Below are 23,347 nucleotides of genomic sequence, written 5' to 3'. Positions count from 1 at the left end.
TTGAGGAAGGTGATTTGATACTGATATATATTGAAAGTGTTATGGTAATACTAGGGAAGGGGTGGTTTTCAGGGGTAATGGCAGGAGATTTCTCAGTGGCCAGGTTGAGTTAGTGATCTCAGTCCAGAACAAAGAGGATGGCATTCTAAACAAAGAACACTGAACACAAAGATAATAAGGTTAAAAAAAAAAAAAGATACTAAGGCACATTATAGAGTAGTGGGGTGTTTGATTTCATGGTGAGGTAGGGGATCGAATAAAATGAGGTTGTGACAGAGAAACTTGTCTGAAGGAAAGCCTGGCTTGGAAGAGTGGAGAGTCTTCTTACCCATGCTCTACTCAGGACTGTTTTATTTCACAAAGTGGGAGCCAGTAGGCTAGAGGTCCGCCATGTTTTATATGCCTATAATGAAATTGTGCTAGAAACTTTACGTTCTTATCTCAAAAATGTAAGAATCTTAATCTTCAGGAGAACTGTGTGCGAAATTGATGTTTTCATCCCCACTCTACAGATAAGGGAATGAGTTGGTCATTTCTCCTGGGTCATAAAGTGGGAGGGGTAGTTTGCAAACCCAGGAATTTCTGGTTCTAGGACTCCTTCTTTTGGTATAATGTTTTCCTTGCCCAGGGGTCACTACAGTGGCAATACACAGTCTGAAATAAGAGGAAGACAGTCACAGAGAAATAGGAGGCCATTGCTTTAATTTAGATTACAGAGGTTTTTGAAGAAGATTAAGATGTTGGTAGTAGTGATGACAGGAAAAACAACATAGATTTGAGAGCCTTTCAGAAGTAATCTTAGTGATTAATCAAATGTTAGGAGTAAAGAAGGGGAATTGCTGATATCCTGAGGTTTCTATACTGAGTACAGATGAGTTTCACTGAATGGGCTGAAGCAAAGCAAGGGATGAAAGGATTGGTTGATGTATGGAGAATTTATTCACAGGCAGGGTGAGTTTGTTCAGTGAAAATGCCATCTGCAATCTTCTTATGCATGTCTTTCTTATAAAAATGAGAAGGTATATATGGCTGAAGTTGGGAAGTTTGAAATAGTATTTTATCTGTAAGTGTTGTTAGGTTCAGATGTGATTTTAATTATTCCAGGCTAGTTGTAATCATCGTCTGCAGGATTTTGACATTCCAATGCATCTTGCTTCATAAGTTCATACCCCAGGTCTTTCCTGGAAGGTTCATACACATGTATTGAGTTCTGTCAAAGCCTTTCAATAAGGAAGAACTAAGAAGTTTGAGCAAAAATACTAAAATGTGGTTATTTAGATAATAGTTCACTAAATGACTCGATTAAAGGCTGTTAATCATTTCATCACAAACAGAAAAAGATTGGGAAAATATTAATATAATAAATCTAGGTTTAATTCCTGGTGCTCTGTAGTGACAAATTTTTTTCCTCAATGTCGTTAAGAGTACTTAAAATTTTTGCTTTAGTTTCATTGTGTTTAATGCAGGACTGTACTCCTGTAAGTCAACTCCTTATCCATGATTTACTTGTGTATGAAGCCCCCAATCTTGTTTATGTTGCCCAAACGTGGCTGGGAGAGACAGCTGTGACATTATGAATCCAGCTGGCCACAGATGGATCTTTAGTGAAGCATGACTCCATATTGGTTTGGTGATCTATGTTTACTGCCTCCTGTTAAACTTTCAGAGACTCAACTCCTAAATCACCTGGCATTGACTACATTCACGTACACATAAGTAATAGATTGAAGTGAACTGGAACTTTTGTTGCTAGTGATCAAGTCTGTCACCTATAAGATCAATTTACTAGATTATAATTTTATGGACTGTTTAGCTCACGTTAGAATCCGATTAGTTTATGCCCATTTAGCACATGGTTTTCACCAGGTACAATAGTCTTGATAGCTTTTCAGGCTGTTTTGATAATGATGAACATTTCCAAGACCCTGTATGCTGAAGTCTCCACACATCTGTTACGGATTTGACAGTTAAACTCGAGATCTCAAGAAAAAATAAAAACCAAAGTCACAGCCTGTAAAGAAATTCATTTAGAATTTTTAAAGAAGGTATCAAAGATTGATATTGACCAGGAAGGCTGGTAGAACTGCAAGATTTTCTAGATCTATTCATAGTGGAAATAATTATCTAAAATAGAAAACAAACAAAAGATGTATGAATAGTTGAAATAATTAGCTAAAACTCAAAACAAAACTAAAACATTAATAGTGCCTCTAGCAAATAACATTTAATTCTAAATCACTCCCCAAAACATTGGGTATGATGCTGCACAACAACTGGCTAACATTGCTGGTATAAATGTATGCCCCCTCTGTCCTTTATAGCCAGAACAGACACTATTGTTAGTGTTAATGGGTAGGCAAATCAATGAACTAGCACTTGCAAATTTTGGTGACAGGTTGCATATTTGTAATTCTGTATGTTTGTCTAAAGCAGGAAAAGTTGGAATACCTACTACCTTTTATATATCACTCTTCACTTTTATATTCATAAAGTTATTTCATAAATTGTCTATGCTATCTCATCTTCATTGTTATCATAGCATTCAGTACTCACCACATGCCCACAGTTCAAATCTTAGTTTACTATGGTTTCTGTGATTTAATATACATAGATCTATCCATACCATATAGAAAACAATATGAATAACTTGGTTTGCTTTGTTAATTCATACAGTAAGCCAATGTTTATTGATCACATACTATATGCAGAAAGTGCTCTAAGTGCTAGGGAAATCAACAGTGAAAAGAATGGCCAAAATAGCTCCCTGTCCTCCTGGAGCTTATTATCTACTTTTAGACACTGTTTTTTGTGGGGAGCCATCCAGCAGATGCAAGGAGTCACGTAGACGGGAGTGCCTGAAGGTTGAGGAACTGAGAATGATTAGTCTAGGAGGATGCGCTCGTGGCTGACGCACACAGCACCAGGAGCCAAGAGATAAACGCATGATCACCGCTAGAGAACAATAGAGTCCTGTATGGTTACATAAGGGTCCACAAGGACACTGCGTGCACGGCTTTATGATTGGCCAAATAGGGGGGCGAGAACGGGTGAACTTCATGGATAAATACTGCTGTAAGTGCTTGGTGCGGCGCGGCCGCCATTAGCATTAGTACATTAGTATTAGTAATAAAAGAAGTTTGCCACTCACCTCGTCTGCGGGTCGTTCTTGCGGGCCGAGAGCGACAGTTTTTCCTCTTGATTTTTGGTAGTATGGCCCTGTTTCTTGACATCCTAGTAATATTTCATTGAATGATGTTTGGTATATATAAGAATGTGTAGAGGATCTAGATGATATTTTATTCTTCTGGAAAATGTTCATTCTTTCCTCTGTTAGGTGGGATGAACAGAAGCTGATCACCTTAATGCAGTCATGGGATGGAGTGGGTAAGGACTGATTCAGTTTCAGTACGGACCCATCCATCTCTGGTTTTCTCTCGCTTCCTACCCTTCTGTGTGTTCTCTTGGGCCATTCCTTCTGGCGGGCTCTGAAATTATCAGTAGTCCTCTCAACATGGTGAAATTGCCAAACTTCTGCTATGCTTCTCAGAGACTCTCTGCTTAGTCTCTTGGCCCCCCACACCCCCCAAACATAATTCATAATTTGGCAAATGTCTTGAAAGTAACCCCAGCTGTGTATCATGCTTCATTCCACACCCCTCGAAGATGAGGATCTCAGCTCCTTAAGTTCCTAATGTTTGTCTCTCCAGTTTGCTGAAACAGCCCCTGCCCCGGCAAAGCCCAGATTCTCATCCGCTTGCCTTGCATGCAGATTGCATGCAGCTGAAGTCCCCAGAGAAAATAGAACTAACTTTTCCACAATTCCCTCCAGTCTGGTATCTTGAATTTTTTCTAGTTCTTATGGCTTAATCAGCTCTCAGGTTGTTTTAAGCAAATTTTGAGGGGCAATTTCTGTATTTTATTTATATGTTTTAGTTGTTCTTGGCTGGATCATTAATCTCTTGCAAACTTATCCATTTTATCCCTGTTTTTAGGTACTGAAATTAGAGAATGAGGTCTTCTTTTAGACATATCTATGTTACCACAAGGACGGTACCCTGCAATTTCCATCCTAGCTCAAGGTATTCCAGAACTAATTGGCAAAGTAGGCAGGTGGGGATGTGTCATTGAACACATCCTTCAAAATGTCACTGAAAGAGCTGGACAGTTACTAGAGCTAATACTCTGAAGTATGCTGAGTTCACTGCCCAAGAACTGTTCACCAGTAGTGATACTGAAGGGAGTAAGACCAAGCTGTCCAAGTTAACTTAGGGGCTTTCACATGGAGGCTACTCAGATTGGTGAGCTCGGTGGGAGTCCAATACGTGAGGGTAGCTCTTATGAGCTGCAGCTTCTGCATGCTACTCTTGATTCTGTTATGAATTATCCTTAAAGGAAATAATTCTCCATCTTCATAGTCTACTAAAATACTGGGAAGTAGATATTCTTTGTGTTTGTTTGTATGTTTTTATATCTCACTAACCCTTGTAGGAAGAAGATATAGAGAGCATAGTAGTTAAGTGTCTGAATTTGGGAGTCAATCAAATTTAGATTCAAGCCTTCTCCATTTACTAGATGCTTGACCTTGAGAAAATTGCAAAAACTCTCCAACGCCTCAATGCCTTATCTGTGAAGCAGGAATAATGATACATCTCATTGCACTGACATGAAAGCTCTTGGAGACATTGTACTTAAAAGTGCTTATAATGATCTCTGGAATGTTGTAAACCAGCAGTTTATGGTAGCTATAATTATTTTAGTTATTATGGAAACCTATGGAATAGAGACTCAGAATTTTGAGGTGAGAGCTTAGGATTTTTATAAAGATCTTCTAAGGTAGGTGAATGAAGCTTGTGCAAAAAAAATTTTTCTAAGAGTTCATAAGTTTATTTTTGTTAGTAAGTTAAACTACTTAAATATTTGTTTATTTTATGGATAACAAAACTATAAGAAAGAACTCCAGGAAAAAAACAACTGAATTGGGATGATTTACCTCTCAGTGACTTCAAAAAAGTATTTCTTCGTAGTTTCACTAAATAACAAACATAGCATTTTCAACTGTATTTTGTATTAAATTTTATACTAAATTTGTATTAATTTTGTATTGATCTAAGAAGAATCAAGGTTAACTAATAGTCTAAATTGTACAGGTGTTATCACGTTTAAGAAAAGGAACAAAATTCAACGTAAAAAAATTTGAGTGAAAAATACTTGGAGAGAGAGAAAGAGAGAAAGAAATTTGATTCCTAATTACCATTCATTAGTTATGTGGTATTGATTGGGCAACTTAAGTGATCTCCCTGTATCCCAGTTTTCCTGGAAAAATTGTACAATGAGAAAATAATACTAGGATTTTCTTGAATATCAAATGAGGGAAAGGAAATGAACATTACATGGAATAAGCATAGTCTTGTTCTTGTATTTAATGATCAATTGTGCCTTTGAATCTCTCTTTGGGTCATGAAGACCATGAAGCAGAAGAATTTGTGACATAAAAAGAGATGATATTAAATCTGGTTATTGGTATTTAATAATTTAAACCACATGTTTTTGAATGAAATTTTACATTTCTTTATTGTGTGGAAATTTTCTCAAATGAACATTTTTTTGACCATCGTTCAGGTATAATATTATATCCAAAGCCTAGTCCCAGTACCTCTTCAATGGTTCTGAGTCAACAGAACTGGAGGAAAAACAAGCTTTTCTCTTCCCTTTCAAGTTACTCTGATACAGGAATTGTTTCCACTCTCTGCATACCTGAGTGAGCATGAAATGATGCCGTTACTGAGTATTTCTGTTTGATTTTTCAAAAACTGTTGTCAGTCTTACAACTTGAAAATGAAATGCACTTGGTAATTGGTATAGCCACAGTCAGTCTTCAGATCTAATTGGAACTGACCCAGACACCCTCAGAAGTCTTCCTAGCCTTTCAGATCTGTAAGCATATGTGATGCGACAAAGGCAGGAGAGCATGTTGAAAGGGGGGGAAGTCCCTTTGCGTGTTGTTGAACCAGAAGTCTTTGATACGGCTCTCTCAGTCTGGACAATGTCTTGTGTGTTTGTTTCCACAGAGCATATATCATTACAGACTATATGGGCATCCGAAATGAAAGTTTCATGAAATTAGCTGCAGTAGGGACCTGGATGGGGGACTTTGTCACAGCCTGGATGGTAAGAAATTTTGACTTCACCCATTTCAAACATTTGATGGAAGAAAATGTTCATAATGTTGGATAGACACTGCTTTTGATGGGTTTAGAGTAAAAGAGTTACTTCTCTCTTGAGTGGAATAAATTCACGAGTACAGATAAATTTAGAGATTATTTGCAATATCTGTTTACCTTAGGGGGAAAAATTCATGCAATTATCATATTAATGATGGCTGCCCACCAGGAAATATTTGTTTATGACATAAATACCTGTGTATCTATCTGTATACATATGAGCATACCAACATACACACATTAATGACATTAACAGAAACTTCCTTGTGATGTTCTAAATAATTTTGTGAAGATTGTTGTTTTTGACCTGTGCAAGTTTCAGGTAAGGAATATTGTCTGGCCTGTCTCAGAAGACCATATGAAAGATTTTTAACAGCTGTTGTTATTTTTAAAAATTTCTTTTTCACAACACATCTTTTACAATTTTATTCATATTGTTTTATTTTTATTTAATTTTTTGATTTGAATACTGGTGACACCCAGTTAACATTAGTTTCAGGTATACAATATAATGAATCATCATCTCTGTACGTTATGCTATGCTCACCACAAGCGTAGTTAGGGCTTTTCAAATAGTTTTCTACATTTATTTTCCTCATTGAACCTACAAAATTAACTTTGCATTGCTAGTATTTATTATTTTAAGCCTACAACAAATAGACAAACCATATTTCATGCTGAGCTCATCTGCCAAGAGAGTAACTTCCTGTTTCATTTAACATTTTTGGTGGGGCACCGGGGTGGCTCTGTGGGTTAAGCATCTGCCTTCAGCTCAGGTCATGATTCCAGTGTCCTGGGATCGAGCCCTGCATCAGGCTCCCTGCTCAATGGGGAGCTTGCTTCTCCCCTGCCTGCCATTCCTCCTGCTTGCGCTCTCTCTCTGTGTCAAATAAGTAAAATCTTTAAAGCATTTTTTAAATTCAGGTATAGTTAACACAGTGTTATATTAGTTTCAGGTGTGCAATGTAGTGACTCCACAGTTTTATACATTTCTCAGTGCTCATCAAGATAAATGTATTCTTAATCTCCTTTGTCTGTTTCACCCCCCACCCACCCACCTACCTCTCCTCCAGCAACCACCAATTCTTTCTCTGTATTTAAGGGTCTGCTTTCTTTTTTTTTTTTTTTTTTTTTTTTTTTTTTTTTTTAAAGATTTTATTTATTTATTTTTCAGAGGGAGAGCGAGAGCAAGCACAGGCAGACAGAGTGGAAGGCAGAGTCAGAGGGAGAAGCAGGCTCCCCGTGGAGCAAGGAGCCCGATGTGGGACTCGATCCCAGGACGCTGGGATCATGACCTGAGCCGAAGGCAGCTGCTTAACCAACTGAGCCACCCAGGTGTCCCAAGGGTCTGCTTTCTTGTTTGTCTGTTTGTTTGCTTTTGTTTTTATTTCAAGCTTTTATTTAAATTCGAGTTAGTTAACATACAGTGTAATTTAGTTTCAGGAGTGGGGTGCCTGGGTGGCTCAGTGGGTTAAAGCCTCTGCCTTTGGCTCAGATCATGATCTCAGGGTCCTGGGATTGAGCCCTGCCTCAGGCTCTCTGCTCAGCAGGGAGCCTGCTTCTCCCTCTCTCTCTGCCTCTCTGCCTATTTGTGATCAGACTGTCAAATAAATAAATAGAATCTTTAAAAATATATATATTAGTTTCAGGAGTAGAATTTAGTTGTTCATCACTTACATCTCACACCCAGTGCTCATCACAAGTGCCCTCCTTAATGTCCATCACCCATTTAGTGCCCCCCGCCACATCACCTCCATCAATCCTCAGTTTGTTCTCTGTATTAAAGGTCTGGGTTTTTATTTGTCTCTTTTTGTTTCTTAAATTACACATGTGAATGAAATCTTATGATTTGTCTTTCTCTATCTGACTTACTTTGCTTAGCATTATATCCTCTAGGTCCATTGATGTTTTTGCAAATGACAAGATTTTATTCTTTTTTATGGCTGAGTAATATTCCATGGTATATACATGCCATGTCTTCTTTACCCCCAAAAAACCAAAACACTCATTCAAAAAGATGTATGCACTTCTATGTTTATTGCAGTGTTATTTATAATAGCCAAGATATGGGAGTAACCCATGTGTCCATTAACAGATGCGTACCTCTGTTTTAACCATTGGATTAATGAAGTACAATATGTAGCTTGAAAGTTCTAGGTCCTATGAGTTTATAAGAGAATCTCAGAGTACAAAGAGCATAACTCTCATAAAAATGGAACATGTTAACCTTTGTTGACACCTCTCATAGGTGTAGTTAATCATAATTGGCGTTATTCATCTTCACTTGAAAATGAGAGGACCTACCAAAGCTGAGGGTGCCCTACCTAAACAAGACTTGCAGGGACATGCCCCTATAAATAGTGTCCCAAGGAACAATTGTTGCAACTGTTACTGCCCTTTCTGTGGATAGCTTTGTCTTACCTGTGGATACTTTTGTGTCTTACCTAGAACAAATGTTTTCAGGAGACAGGAAACAGTTATATCTTTCCTGCTACTACTGTGATCATCCTCTAAAAATATTAAGGAACTACCAAGGGGTTTTTATAGCTCATTTTTGAGCCCCCTCCCATACCTGTTCAGTTTTAGAATGTTAATAGAACAAAGTACCAAATGGATCCCATTCCATTAACTTTAAAATCTAGTTTTGAAAACTGATTTATTTTATTTGTAATCAACTAGATAATAAACCAAACGTCAGGGAACATGGCTGACTCAGTAGGTAGTACGTGCGACTTTTGATCTCAGGGTTGTGAGTTTAAGCCTTATGTTGGACACAGAGCTTATTTAAAAAAAATGCAAAAAATTCTTCAGAAAAAAAAAAAAAGCCAGATATTAAGAGCAGGCTGCCTCATGTCACAAATTTCTGTTTCCATTGGGAAAAACTATTTAGAAGGAAAACTATGTCCCTTCTAAAACTATTTCCCTTTTAGAAGAGAAAGTAGAAGGAAAACTTTAAACATGTGATTTCCATGAAATATAATGTGATACCTTTTGAAAAATTTCTGCACTAACTGGGATTGTGATATTCTTTTTTACTGCATTTTATGGTGAATCTGCTTAATAAAATGGGAAAGAGAATTTAGAAATTTGGATTCTCTGACCTTGTTACATCTGGCTTGATCTTCCACAAATAATAATGCAATCCACTGAGCCCCAGTTTGCACATTTCTTTAAGGGGGCTAATAGTTGTTATCCATGTTATAGGTTTTCTATGAAGATGAAGTATGTGGTCCCGTGATGCTGGCAGTGCGAGGGAGATATAAGTGCTTTATTGCAGCTGTTCATGTTTTTCCCAGCTTATCCTGGGCCTTTGGTCCAGTTTCTAGACCAAGGTCTGGAGTTTTCTCCAGTCACCCGTGTTAGAACACACTAAGGCAATATGATCCATTACTTCCTGACTTCCATGCAACTCTGCGCCTGATCAAAGTCAGGGGAGAAGTACCAGACCAGCAAGCCCTAGGACCTTACGCTACAGTTTTCAGGCTTAAGTCCACCATTTGATCCAGAAATTATTTTCTTTCCTGTGACGACATCATTATTTGTTTGTGGCCCAATTCTATCTAAACCCTCCCCAGACTTTCCCTCAAGACAGTGTTTCTAATACCATATGTGGCTCTGCCCCTATTTATTAGTTTTATTTTTTTAATTGGGATTTTTTTTTTCTTTTGAATTATAAGGTGGGGTCCAATTTCTAGGACAGCCTTGAGAGGAAAACGCCTGGGGCACCTTCGACCAAAGACCTTTACCTTTTCTAACTGGATTTCTACTGTGGACTCACCTGCCCTACTCTTGTGGCTTAGCAGAATACAAATAATTCCACAGTTCACCTGTGGCTTTTCTCTCCCTCTGAGGTCTGGCTGACCTTCATAGTTTTTCCTAAATCTACTACTGTAATGCCTTCTATTTTTGCTAGCTAACCTGGTAACTTTTTACCTTTTTCAATGCTGTAGATTACTGTGATCAATACTTCCAGTACCACCGAGGTAGGACAGGACTAAGAATCAAGAAAACTGTGTTTGAGGTTTAACCCAGCAGTGTGATCTTAAGTCACTTCACCTTCTGGGGCCTCCCATGTTTTTCTTTCTGTAAACGGAGAGAGAATCAATCCAAAGTCCTTTGCTGCTTATGTTATATGAAATATTGACCTTTCCCTGTTAGACACAGAGATAGAAATGGCAAAAGAAACACAGTGCCCTTCTGATTTGAAAGTACAGTCACACAGGGAGGCTTCCCAGAGCACATCATTTCTATTCCCATTTTTATTCACCGACTAGGTGGTAAGTTTCCATATAAATATTTATATGTCTACATATGTGTGCATTGATAACATTTTAAAAAATAATAGTTTTCCTCATGAGAGGAGTCTGAGGAGCTTTGACCTTCATTTGTCTATAGAATTCTCATCATGAAGTGAATATCAATGATGAAGGTGACTGTCATGGAAAGTAAGTGACTATTTACATTTCCAATAAAAGTGTGCCTTTTAATGTATTTCTGAAATGGAGAATTTTTCTTTTATGGAAATAGTTCAGAACTTCCCCATGGTTTTAAAAGGCATACTGGGATTGATACATTCCCCAGGCATAGCTGATCTCAACTAGTCTCACAACTGTCTTTGCCCCTCACACTACAGAGCATCAGACTCTACTAGGTTCAATTTCCTGGGCCATCCTGACTATTCTTATCTCTGCGGGATGCTTCATGCAGAGGACCAAAAAACAAAAAACAAACAAACAAAAAAAAAACATTATCAGGGTTAAAGTTACTTTTTTTTGTCAAATAGATTTTTAAAAAAAAAAACTTAGTAAAAAGTAATACTTAAAGTGGTGGGTGGTATCCTTCAGCACTGAGCTGTCCATTCATGTCGACAGGAGCAGAGAAGAGCTCTGTCATGAAATTTGCCCACACTCTGTCATTGAACAAGGAACAGAGGTGTTGGCCCGTCCCATAGCACATTTCTCTCGTTTTACCATCCCTCCTTCAGAAGGGGTCACAGGCTCTACTCAGGTCTAAGATGACAGGTGAGGCTGAGGACATCAAGATGGCGTTTGCTTCTCCTTCTCATTTACTATCAGAAGGAAAAATCACTTCCTGTCTCTCTATACCTTTTCCCCAGTTCCTGCTTCTTCCTGCTCTAGTGGCTATTCTGTTACAGCTATAAAAGGTAACCTGGCTTATGATAGTGATAGGGATATCAGAGTCCGGGTTTGAGGTTCATGGTTGTGGGTGGGGGAGGAAGGGTACACATGAGGTGAAGTTGAATTGTGACCTAAAGATGATGATAATATGATAAAAACTGAAGTCATAAAGCATTTTTTCATCATAAAACCAAATATGATATATATCAAATCCTAATACTCATGGGATCTTAGTTAGCCTCAACATATTTTTGAAAGGATTATCTGTGGACTTCTGTGCATGTGTGTGTGCTACTACTAGCTAAGCTTCCACCATAAAGAGATGTCATTCATAGAAAAAAACAATTTCATTGTTTGCCAGTTGGATTTACCTTTCTTTCACATTTTTTATAGTGACCATTTCTTTAAAAACTGTGTATGATTTTAAGAGACTTTATTTTTCCTTTTTGAAATTCAGAGTTCCATTAGAGCTAGACAAATGTAGTCAATATGTTCATGTGGAAATGCCTTTAGATTGATAAAATATAGCCCTGGTAGATTATAACAAGAAATAAAATTTTAATATTTGCTTAATTTTCTCTATTGAATCTCTCAAGAATATAATTTTTAGAGAAAGAAAGCATTTTTTTAAGATTTTATTTATTTACTTGACAGAGATCATAAGTAGGCATAGAGGTAAGCAGAGAGAGAGGAAGAAGCAGGCTCCCCACGGAGCAGAGAGCCCGATGCGGGGCTCGACCCCAGAACCCTGGGACCATGACCTGAGCCAAAGACAGAGGCTTTAACCCACTGAGCCACTTAGGTGCCCCAAGAAAGAAAGCATTTTTAAAGATATATTTCACCCTTCTATTTTAATTTGCCTGTTTCCTGTGTAAATACTGTATGATCCCTCTAAATATTTGATTTTGATTTTGCCTTCCTATTTTTCACACGTTTTCTATGTCTTCAGAGATTGTGTAATTCATATTTATATTGTTATTACCTTTGTTCCAAAAGACTGTTAATTTAAGAGGTAAAGCTGATTGGAAACTTCCTGAGGGAACTTCCAGCACCACTTGTGGCACTCACCACAGTACCTGGTGTGAAATAGATGCTTTAGAAATCTTCACTGAAGAATAAAGAGGTCCTAAGAGTACATATGCATTAAGCTCCATTTCTTTTTTCTTGTTTCCTTCTTGCTCCCTTTTGTGACCCAGTGTCATGAAATGGACACTCTAGAATGCTGAAAAGGTGGAGGGAGAACTAGATAGTTCAGAGTCTTCCCATGCCCCTGCCCCTCTAAGCTTGCTAAGCCTATTTCCATAGCCAGGAGGACATATGCTTATAAACACCCTTGGATGGAAGTAATAGATTGTTAGCGTCATTATCCCCAAATTATGATGTATTCTTTGGGTCTAAAGGGTGTTCGTAGATAACATGAAGATGGAGTTCCAGAGATCTTGCCAGAGGGTTCCTTAGTGGTCATAACTGCTGTCAGTGGTATAGTTTTGCTCCTGGCTCTGGGGATGGAAGGAAGCTAGGTTGAGATATATCCCTTCAGCCACTTAAGCAGAGAGCCATTACCACATAAGACAGAAATTGGTTAGACTTCAGTGGACAGAGGCAGAAAAATTAAAGAATAGTGTATGCTTGAGAATAATTTCTACTCCTGAATTAGTATTTATTTATAAATCTGGAATAGAATAGAGGGAGAGAATGTTTCTGCAGCTCTGAGAGTAAAATATTCCTTCTGACTTAAAGTTAGAAAATATGAAATAACATTTTAAATTATATATACATACTAACTTAAAATCTGGCAAGAGTTTGTGTTGGTGTCCTGTGCTCATTGCTTATTTTTTATTACTATTTCATGCTCACTATGGTAGGGTTGTGATTATCTCTGTTATTTTCATATCACCAAATTAATAATAGTTTATTTAGTTTAATATTGTCTATTATACACCTTCCCTTATTTTGTGGACTGCTGTGCAGATGTGAACATTGTCAGTGAACAATAGTTTATAGTATAACTGACATCATATCTAGCTTATTTTTCTGTCTGGAATTGAGCTTGGCAATTCATATTATGATCAATGCCAGTTTTCTAATTATTTCTCTTCCACTTATATCAAAATGGCGGAGTAAAAAGCACAATTGAATTGATTTAGTATCTGAAATAAGGTAGCAATAAAAGCTCTGCTGAATTTAAATAATGGAAAAGGATTTATACCATGATAGACAGACTAGAAGGATCAGAGTTAGCAAACTCATTGAGCAAGTATATATGACAAACAGAAGGACACAAATGAGATATTTAACCACTGGAGCTGGACTCAAGAACTTGACATTACTCTGAGTTTTTATCATTTGCTCTTTTTCTCTGCCTGTTTGTTGGAGCTAGTTCATGACCTCAGTTATCTCTATGATTGGTTAACCACATATTTGATAAGTCTATAGTTTTCATTTCATTATTTTGTATAGTGCAAGCATAAACTGGATCAATAATTTAATGAGGTCATAATTTATTCTATCTAGAAAGATTCTGTGCTGAATGAGAATCCCAATAAAAGAGCATGCATCACAGATCTGGGGGCACAAGATTTGTTGAGGAAGAGTGCTTCAGAGAACCCTGTAGGGAGATGAGAGAAGCAGGAGAGAGGTGGGTAAGGAGGCAAGGGAAGGTGTGGTCAATATGGTTGCAGAGAAAATCTCCCTTTGGCCTAGTACACTGGGTGGGTGTTATGTTCTTGGGGAATGGAGTGTACCAGTAGTGCAGAGAATCTGGGAAGGGCATCAACACAGACAAACCCAAAGGACAGTAGATTTAATAGTATTTGTAACTGTCAAAAATCATTGCCAGTTCATTTGGCCATTTGATCGAAACAGACAGCATAAGAGGAGAATTATTTTTTATATTTCCTTTTTATCCATTAGAAAATTTAGAACCAAATATGGTCATTTTACTTTTGCACGTATAAATATTTTAATGTCTCTATAAATATTTTAGCATTGTGTTTCATGTTCCTTCAAAATAATAAGTTCTCACTAAAAAATTAATAAGACAGGAGAGTCTAACCTATTTTCAGAGAGCATCACAAATGGTGATCAAGAATCTTTTAATTTTCAGGACCCTTGGATTTTTAAAGTATTAACACTCTGGCAGGAAATAAAGAATTTCTGAGCGAAATAGGTTGTAGCACAGAGATGTTTAAGAATAGGAGCACAAATTTGGGCTCTCCTCCAACTCTTCTAAATTCAATGTCTATAGGAAATTCCATAATATGTTATAGGTATATTATATGTAATTTATATTCATTTATTAAAAATTTATGGACTATTTTATTCTAAGCATGAAAGGCGTCTATGGAAGTGTACTGAATTGAACTGCAGTAAGATAGGAAGACATGATGGCCATCACTCACAGAGACGTTCCCATAGAGGCAGGACACGTTCCCTGTTCATCTTTCCCATTCCCAATGCAGTTTCAGCATCTTTCTGTTCCATTATGCTTTATTTCTATTACTTGGTTTATACTTCCTCGAGGCGGGTGAGGAAAAAAGGGTTGTCCACACATTCTTTATGATTTTCCTAACATAATACTCAACACTTTTAAAGCACCATTGATCATTTTCCTGAAGTTTAAATAAAAGCCAGGAAACATTGGTATTTATTTTTCCTTTGGAAGTCATTGTACAATGAAATGAATATTGTTTGCTAATATCAGCATCGATTAGAATCTCAGAAAAGAAGCTATGTACTTTTTGTTTTTTGGTAAAAGTGATTTTATAAGTAGTCGGATTAGTTCCCTTATAATTTTTTAAAAACTTTTATGTAGTGCCTCTTCTTGTGGGCTATTGCTATTTCTGTGTGTTCGTGGGCATGTGTGTAAGTTTTCAGTTAGTTTCCAAAGTCTTCAATGTTTTCAACTACTATAGTATCCTGCCAAGCTGAATAATCTTCTTAGGAATATTTAATCACAGATCTTAATAAGATGTGGAATATAGACAGAGAGTTTGTTTCATACTTTTCCCCCAGTGTGTCAGTAAAATTTGTTGAATTTTGTCATTAGTTTGGGCAAGGGGAGTGTGTCTCTTTTTAGGTGCTAAGTGATAGTACATCACATCCCGGCCAAACTGTTACTTTAAAATTTTAGAAAACTCAGCTATTTATTCCTATTTGCTTTTGACCAATATAGGTAATTGAAAGCATCTTATTTCTGGGACTAGAAGAAAACAAAAGAATAGCTTTGTATTATGCTATCATTAAGAGAGATACTGTAGGAACACCTGGGTGGCTCAGTTGGTTAGGAGTCTGCATTAGGCTCGGGTCATGATCTCACAGTCCTTGGGATCAAGCCCTACATCTGCTCAGTGGGGAATCTGCTTCTCCCTTTCATTTTCCCTCTGCGCACGCGCGCTCTCTCTCTCTCTCAAATAAATAAATAAAAGAGAGTGCAGTTCTTGGTTATTTAAGCGCAAAGTTTTGTTTATATGAAATTGCTATCCTTTAGCAATTGTTTGCCCCAAGGATTTTTAGAGCAGTAAAGATTTTTATATTCACAGTGTATGTTGCATTTGTAGTTAAATGTTCTATAAACATCAAAAAGAAATTTATAGCAATGAAGCGCCTAGTACTTACATTTCATTGCTTTAAGGAAATTATTACATCATGTTTCAAGAAATTGAAGTATTTAAGTGAGCGGGGCAATATTTTGATAATGAATGGTTAAGTAAAATCATGTTTGGCATATATTCTTCTCTGTGCTTACATATCTGAAGGCTGATTTGGGAAAACAAATAAACAAACAAACAAACAAACTCCCTTTTTGCCCTGGCTGGCAAAATATGTTAGGTTTATCCCAGACCTGGGCCTGGCTCCCTCCAGTATCCTTCTCTAGTCTCTCTAGTTGCTCACTGAACGTCTTTAGTAGCTTGGTGAACATGGTGTATTGCACAAGGTAAGTAGTCAATCAAACATACGATGGTAATGGCACTGAAAAGCTAGGCAGAATATCAAATAGATGCCTTTGACATTTCCAAACATATCAAATACAACCGATGACTAGGTCCACATCAGTAGTTTCTTTTAATACTCTAGCCCAGAGCTCACTGAAAGAAAGTTAGGACACTGCATGTGCCAACTTAAAAATTCCAAATTGTTCTTGACTTCTAAGCAGAGGATATATGAGAAATAATGCCTAAATGAGTCAGGCGCTTGAGATGAAATAGGGAACCTGGAGAGAAGCCATCTGTTTTCACTGAAAAGAATAGCACCTCTCATAAAGGTTTTAAAATACATCATAAAAGATACCGTGAAACTGTAGCTATTGAAGAAAAATGAAACCTAATAATTTTCAAGTTCTGACTACTTTTTTCTTTGACTTGTGTTATAATTATCCTAATTTCTATTTGGCATTTTCAGTTTCAACTAGAGATGATAGAATCAATAGAGGATTTTTGGCAAATCTGAGTGTAGATTTTAAAAAATGCTTTTTATTTTGCTTCAGCAAAAAATTAGCAAAATGAACAAATTTTCTGCCTAAGTAGGTGCTAGATATCGAAACTCATTCCTTCATTCATTGAATGAATATTTGTTTATATAGTGACCTTACAGTTTATGATAAGAGTTTATTATTCAGTTCTTCTGAGTATTAAAAAAGGATTAAATATAATTAAAATTGTAAAATTGTTGAAATTTATTTACTAATCAGATTGATTTTATTATATTGATACAGATAAAAATATCTTTTTCAAGACCATTTAAAATTCATTTTTTTCTAAAATATGAAAATAATATATATCCATGTATATTAAAACAAATTTTTTAAAAAATTATTTTGATTTTATGAACACTTAAAAAGCGAGCATACTAATTATTCTTGGTACCTGTTAATATACTGTAGGTTTTTAGCCTTATAAGGTAATGTCATTGGTATCTGTCTGAAAATGTTGACACTTCCAATTGACTATGTCTGGAGATCATAATATTTTTGAGAAAATACTTTCTTTAGTCTCAAAGGACCTCTGAAGCTCATAGCATATTCTATTAAAATGGGAGATTGTACAAATTCATTTCAGTACGATTTTAGTCCAGATACTTCCTCAGATACCATCTTTTTGCTTCCATTCAAATGACTTTTTTTTCCACAAACTTATTTTCTACATAATACAACTCATCAAGTAAGCTGTCTCTGTCATTTTTTAATATTTTACCCAATTTTGACGCTACAAAGTTACAGACCTATAGGTCCAGGATCCTTCTGAGGGTCTCACTCACATACCCATGAAATCTATTCACTTAATAAATAACAGAGCAAGCTCCTACAGAATAACAACAGATACATGAGAGATAAACATTATGACACATTAAATAAGGTAAAAACGGTTATAGTATCATTGCATTTAAAGTAACCCTCCTCTTCCTGAGGGAACCTCCTTCAGGCCTTGCCTCAACCAGCCCCTCACAAGACTCACCGGGCTGGCAGAGGCTCGTGCTGAGCCGTATGGAGTTGCTGTCCTACATCCTTTGGTCTACTCATGTCTTCCCAAATTGCTTTCAGCAGCCTAAGTCATCTTTGTGAGGTTTTAATGAGTGACAGTAGCTTTCTGTGTTCAAGTGGCATAAATAATAAATACTGGAGTTGCAAATTCAAATGCCCTGAGGGCCAAACCCGCCTAGTAAAAGTGTGAAACATCTGGCCTGAGATAAAAGGTGTATATGGGGTGCAGGGGGCAGCTGTGTTGAATCAGAGAGTCTATTCCCTATGAAGAGGTATCCAGATTCATTTGATTAAAAAAAAAAAAAAAGAAAGAAAGAAAGAAAGAAAAATACCAGGAACGTGAAATAGGTTGTACTTTCAGCACTAACTCTGCTCACTGGTCCTGTGTTTTCATGCTTCATAAACAGGGAGCATTCAGCTGGACACTGACACTGGTCAGGAATGTGGAAAGGTCAGTGTGAGGACCGTACCTGGGGCACTTGCTGTTCTGGAATATCTGCATCACACCTCCTAAACCTGTGTGTCCTCTGCAGGGTTGGTCCTCCCTGTTTGTTACAACCTCTGACACGCCGGGGAGCCCGTGCTCTAATCACAGCTGTTAGGACAACCAGAGTCCTTGTTCCGCTTCGGCCGTATTCCACCCAAACAGTTAAAGAAAGCGCAAGGGGGAAAAAACAAAAAACAAAACAAAACAAAAAACACACACACACAAAAACCCTCCAAAACCAAAAACAAACCCAAAACACCTCACCCTGTTTTCATAACACTTTCTGGAGTGTTAACGATGAGCTCGTTATTGCAGGCAGGTTGGCCACAGCCAGCGTGGGTGCAGAGAGCCCTAACACTCATGCTGTATTTGTTGACTGACTGGCTGGCTGTGCTTTTTCATCGGGAAATGATGTGCGGATGAAGACTTAATGACCACGTGTGTGGAAATCTTTTTTTTTTTTTTTTAAAGATTTTTTTGTTTATGTATTTGACAGAGATCACAAACAGGCAGAGAGAGAGGGGGAAGCAGGCTCCCCGCTGAGCAGAGAGCCTGATGAGGGGCTCGATCCCAGGACCCTGAGATCATGACCTGAGCCAAAGGCAGAGGCTTAACCCACGGAGCCACCCAGGCGCCCCTGTGTGTGGAAATCTTAAACGAATATAAGTATCATTAAAGCGCCAGTGTGTATTGAGCTCTTAGTTTCTTTATAGGCACAATGAACCAAACTTATTACTTAGTGGGTTTCCCCCACTTGCTTTCCTGAATTTCATAAGGCATTTCCCCCCGAAATTTGGTTTTTTTAAATTATTTAATTATTTATTATTTATTAACATAATGTATTAATAGCCCCAGGGGTACAGGTCTGTGAATTGCCAGGTTTACACACTTCACAGCACTCACCATAGCACATACCCTTCCCCAATGTCCATAACCCCACCACCCTCTCCCGACCCCCCTCCCTCCCTGGCAACCCTCAGTTTGTTTTGTGACATTAAGAGTCTCTTATGGTTTGGTTCCCTCCTGATCCCATCTTGTTTCATTTTTTACTTCCCTACCCCCTAACCCCCCCCCCACATTGCCTCTCAAATTCGTCATATCAGGGAGATCATATGACAATTGTCTTTCTCTGATTGATTTATTTCGCTAAGCATACTACCCTCTAGTTCCATCCACGTCTTTGCAAATGTCATGATTTATTTTCTTTTGATGGTTGCATAGTATTCCACTGTATATGTATACCACATCTTCTTTATCCATTCTTCTTTTGATGGATATCTAGGTTCCCAAATTCGTTTTTGCATTGGAATGACCCAGGGAGGTTCACAAACAACTGTGCCAGACTCCCATCTGGCTTGTTTGGAGCCTGGGTGTTGGAATTTTTGGAAGGTTTACAGAGCTTCTAATACACGGGCAAGTTTGGGACCATTTCTCTCAGGTGGTTTTAGGAAGTTAAGCTTGGGAATATTTTGATGTATGTTATGGGGTCAGAAGCATCCAGTATCAAAGCTGAAGGCAAATCCCGGGGAGGAATCTTTTGGCGCTGGGAGACTGCACACAAAAAGAAGCAGGAATGAAGGCAAAGAAGGATGAAAGGGGGCCTGGCTTCCGCAGGACTTGCGCACGGCACCGGGGCCAGGCAAGTGTTCAGTAAAGTTTCCCTTGGCCCCAGTGCCAAGTCCAGAACCTACGTTAGGTTCCTTACAGAGCATCTGACTGTGGCTTTCTTCTAATACTTAACAACAGATTCCGCTGAAAGAATGCCAGCCTTGCTATAAAGCTGACCGCTTTATGACTGGGCCTGGGCTCTAATTATGCAGTTAAATGCCTCTCCCATTATCCGGACAAGTAAGTCCTCCCCTCCTTCTAGCTCATAATGCAGAGAACGGCTTATCATTTTGCCTATTTGAATATAGTGTCATTTCCATAGACTTCCTTCCAGCCAGCCATCCCTCCCACCAGCAAGCGTCCCTCTCCCCCAGTTTTCCATGTGCTTTAACTGGATTCTTTCCCTCTCATTGAATGTTAGTAAGTATTGCCATTCGCCCAGGGGGTGGCTTACTTTTCATAATTACTACTTAGACAATACGGTTGTGAACTGCTGTGAGATAAAAGATAGAGCATGTGTAATTATGACTATTAATATTGTTAGTGTTACTTAATTTAAAAAATTACAGTGTTGCATAAATGGGAACATCTTAAAATACAGTTTGCCATTTGCATTTTCTGAATGAAGAATTTTTACTAATTTTAACATCTTTTTATTTTCATTATGCTGTCATTCCCACATAAATATGAACTAACACCAAGATTTTATATTCACTATTTTTCATAGCAAACTCTTTAGGTGAGGTTGTTTTTTTTTTTTTTTAAATGAGGCTTTTTTTTTTTTTTTTAAATGAGGTCAGTTTTAAGTAGGTCACTCTAAATTATAAATATCCCTGATGTTAATGTTATGTCATTTGCCAGAATTTTCACTGCTTATATGTTAAGTGATGAAAAATTATGTTAAGTAAGAAGAATTCTCAATGAAAAGTTGTATTATTTAAGGAAAACGTACATGTCAACTATGCTTCCCAAAAGATGACTAGACCTTCTTGAGTGTATAAATAATAGCACCTATTTACTAAAATATGTCTAAAAAGTAGTGTTGAAAAATGCTGAATCTTAAAATCTTGACACGAAGTAGGTAAATTTGAGTTTTTAAATGCTGTTCAACTTTGTCTCAAAATTTTTCCCTTCTGATGGACACTGAGTTCCAAATATTATTAAAGTTTCTCTACCACTATTTGAGGCAAAAATAAGACCCGAATTTCAATAGTTTTCTCACCAGATGCTTTTAGTCCTATTTATTTTAGTAAAGTCCAAGAGACAGATGTGGGTGAAGGACTAATTTTTTATTCTCTAAAATAGATTGTATGCAGGAAAACATGAAGGGGGTAGAATTTGGGCTAAAGACAGCATTCAGGATGCTGACTTGGGAGCAGATGAGTGAAGATGACATTTTCCTAGTCAATGACAATTATCAGGAGTCTCTCATCTGCTTTTCCTGCTGCGTTTTCACAAGTTCATTGACTTGTCTATGAAAGTAAAGCTTGGAGTCAATTAAGGTACGACAACAAAGGAATTCAATAGCAAACCCAGGTAATCATAAGATAAGGTAAATGTAAATTTTAATTTGGAAGTTTGAGAAAATAGCTGCACAAGAACAACAACTTTTGATGTGAAGTGGATCTTGACAGAAGCTCAGATCCCTGATATTTCAGTCCTGTTCATTTGTCAACATAAAGGCGAGATAGAGTCTTATGGGATTAGGCATACTCTGTGGCTAAAAATATAGTCTGACATTTCTTGAATGCTCTTGACAAGACTCCACATAAAATTATATTAGTATTCTTTCCAACCAAGAGAAGATTTTTAAGGGAGGCTGTGTTCTTTTATTCAAATTCAAATTTAATCCTTGGTTGCCATGGCATCCTAAAAAAATTAATCATATATTGTTGCATTTTAAATGTTGGGTATAGGGTGTTTTAGTAGAGATGGAAAACAATAAACCTTAGAAATGTTCTTGTAAAAATTAAATTGCATTTTGGAACTTTTAAAAAAAGTAACAAGGCCTACCAAAAGCCAATTACAGAGATCCCACACAATAGGAAAAGTGATCATTGACCATGCTGTCAATAGCTGTCAGTGTCTGCCCTGCTCTTTGGCACCCTCGCTGTGGTGCAGCTGGCTGACAGATTGTAGCTAATGTGCAAGTGGAGAAGAAAGGTGGTGTGGAGGACCAAGGGTCGCATAATACAAGATGCCAGCAGCCTGAGAGACTGGAGTATTGCATGTGTGTGACGTGTGTGACGGCTGGTGCCAGTCAGAGGGAGGGATCTGCAGAAAAATCCTGTGGTCACTGGGATGATTGGGATGGGGGGGCGGGTAAATGGAAAACACTGAATGGAGTGAGAATTGGATGGAATTGTGTAGGTCCTGGGATGACACTTGAGCATTAGAATGGCAAGTGAAAATCATTGTTCGTCACCAAATACCGTAGCTAGAGTAATGGAAGGCTGGTACCTGTAGAGCTCCAGAAAGTTAAGTGCTTCTTTTCCGATGCAATGTCTGTGACTGCCTAAACATCCCCCTGCCTTCCCTTTTCCTTCCCTTCGAGAAACATCCTTTGCCAGCTTCTTGGACTTTAGCTCTTGCTCTGTTTACTTGCAGGAAAAACAGACTGCAGTGTCCAATCATATTATTTACTCTTTAAAACATTTTAAAAAACAAAACAAAACAAAACAAAAAACAACTGCAGATGGTTTTGTTCTCCAAAACAAACGCAAAGGTGCAAATGGTTAATCAGGCTGAAACAGAGAGCTGCGCTTTTGAAAGCTTACCACATGCCAGCCCTACTTTTGAGGTTAGCATTTTTTTTTTTCCTGAAGTGTGGGTCCATAATTTTTAATGAAGGCTTTGCCCACTCATGCTTGAAATTCATGGGTGTAATGTGCAGCCAGATAATAACAAGATTTGGTGTCAAACTGTGAGGCATATAATTTCTGCATGCCTGTGAATTAGCACTTGATACCCTAAAATATATTTCCTGTTCTCTCTGAACATAGCGGTCAGAGTAAAAACGCTGACAAAATTGTTATTAATTGCTTTGTAGCGTTGTTGGAATCATCAACATAATGAACTTAATTGGGATGGTTCTTGAGGTACTGAAAGTAACTTGAAAAAGGAATCGAAGTTATCAGGTGCCTGGTGAGAAACAAAGTGCTGATGTGGAAATGACAGAGCGGGCACAGAAACAAATGGAAGCAATTTAGGGTAATGCTTCTCTCCACCCAGGCTCCTAGTTGCAAATCAGAGAGCAGATGAAAGCACCAAAGCCCTGGCTAAAGGAAGGCAGGGAGAAGTGGCAGATTGTAAATTAGCAGGACCCTTCCACTAACCTGGAAACAACATGGCGTTTCCGGAAGAGTGTTCCAAGGATAAAAATAAGTACGGAGAATGTGTAGATGTCCAAGCTACC

The 23,347-nt window shown here is 37.7% G+C and overlaps 1 protein-coding gene across 2 annotated transcripts in view; it reads left to right on the top strand.

Annotated features, from left to right (window-relative positions):
- TMEM117 (transmembrane protein 117) overlaps positions 1 to 23,347 on the top strand; it is a 475,005-nt gene that overhangs the window by 236,356 nt on the left and 215,302 nt on the right. For both annotated transcript variants that reach the window (XM_045073000.1, XM_045073001.1), the window contains one exon: positions 6,069 to 6,168. In XM_045073000.1, the coding sequence (XP_044928935.1) occupies positions 6,069 to 6,168 (100 nt within the window). The remainder of the gene's footprint in view (positions 1 to 6,068; positions 6,169 to 23,347) is intronic.

The sequence above is a fragment of the Mustela putorius genome, unplaced genomic scaffold, assembly GCF_011764305.1.
Source record: "Mustela putorius furo isolate JIRA1106 unplaced genomic scaffold, ASM1176430v1.1 tig00537227_pilon_pilon_pilon, whole genome shotgun sequence".
Classification (NCBI taxonomy): Eukaryota; Metazoa; Chordata; class Mammalia; order Carnivora; family Mustelidae; genus Mustela; species Mustela putorius.
The sequence above is the reverse complement of the archived record's forward strand: the minus strand, read 5'-3'. Positions and strand labels throughout refer to the sequence as shown.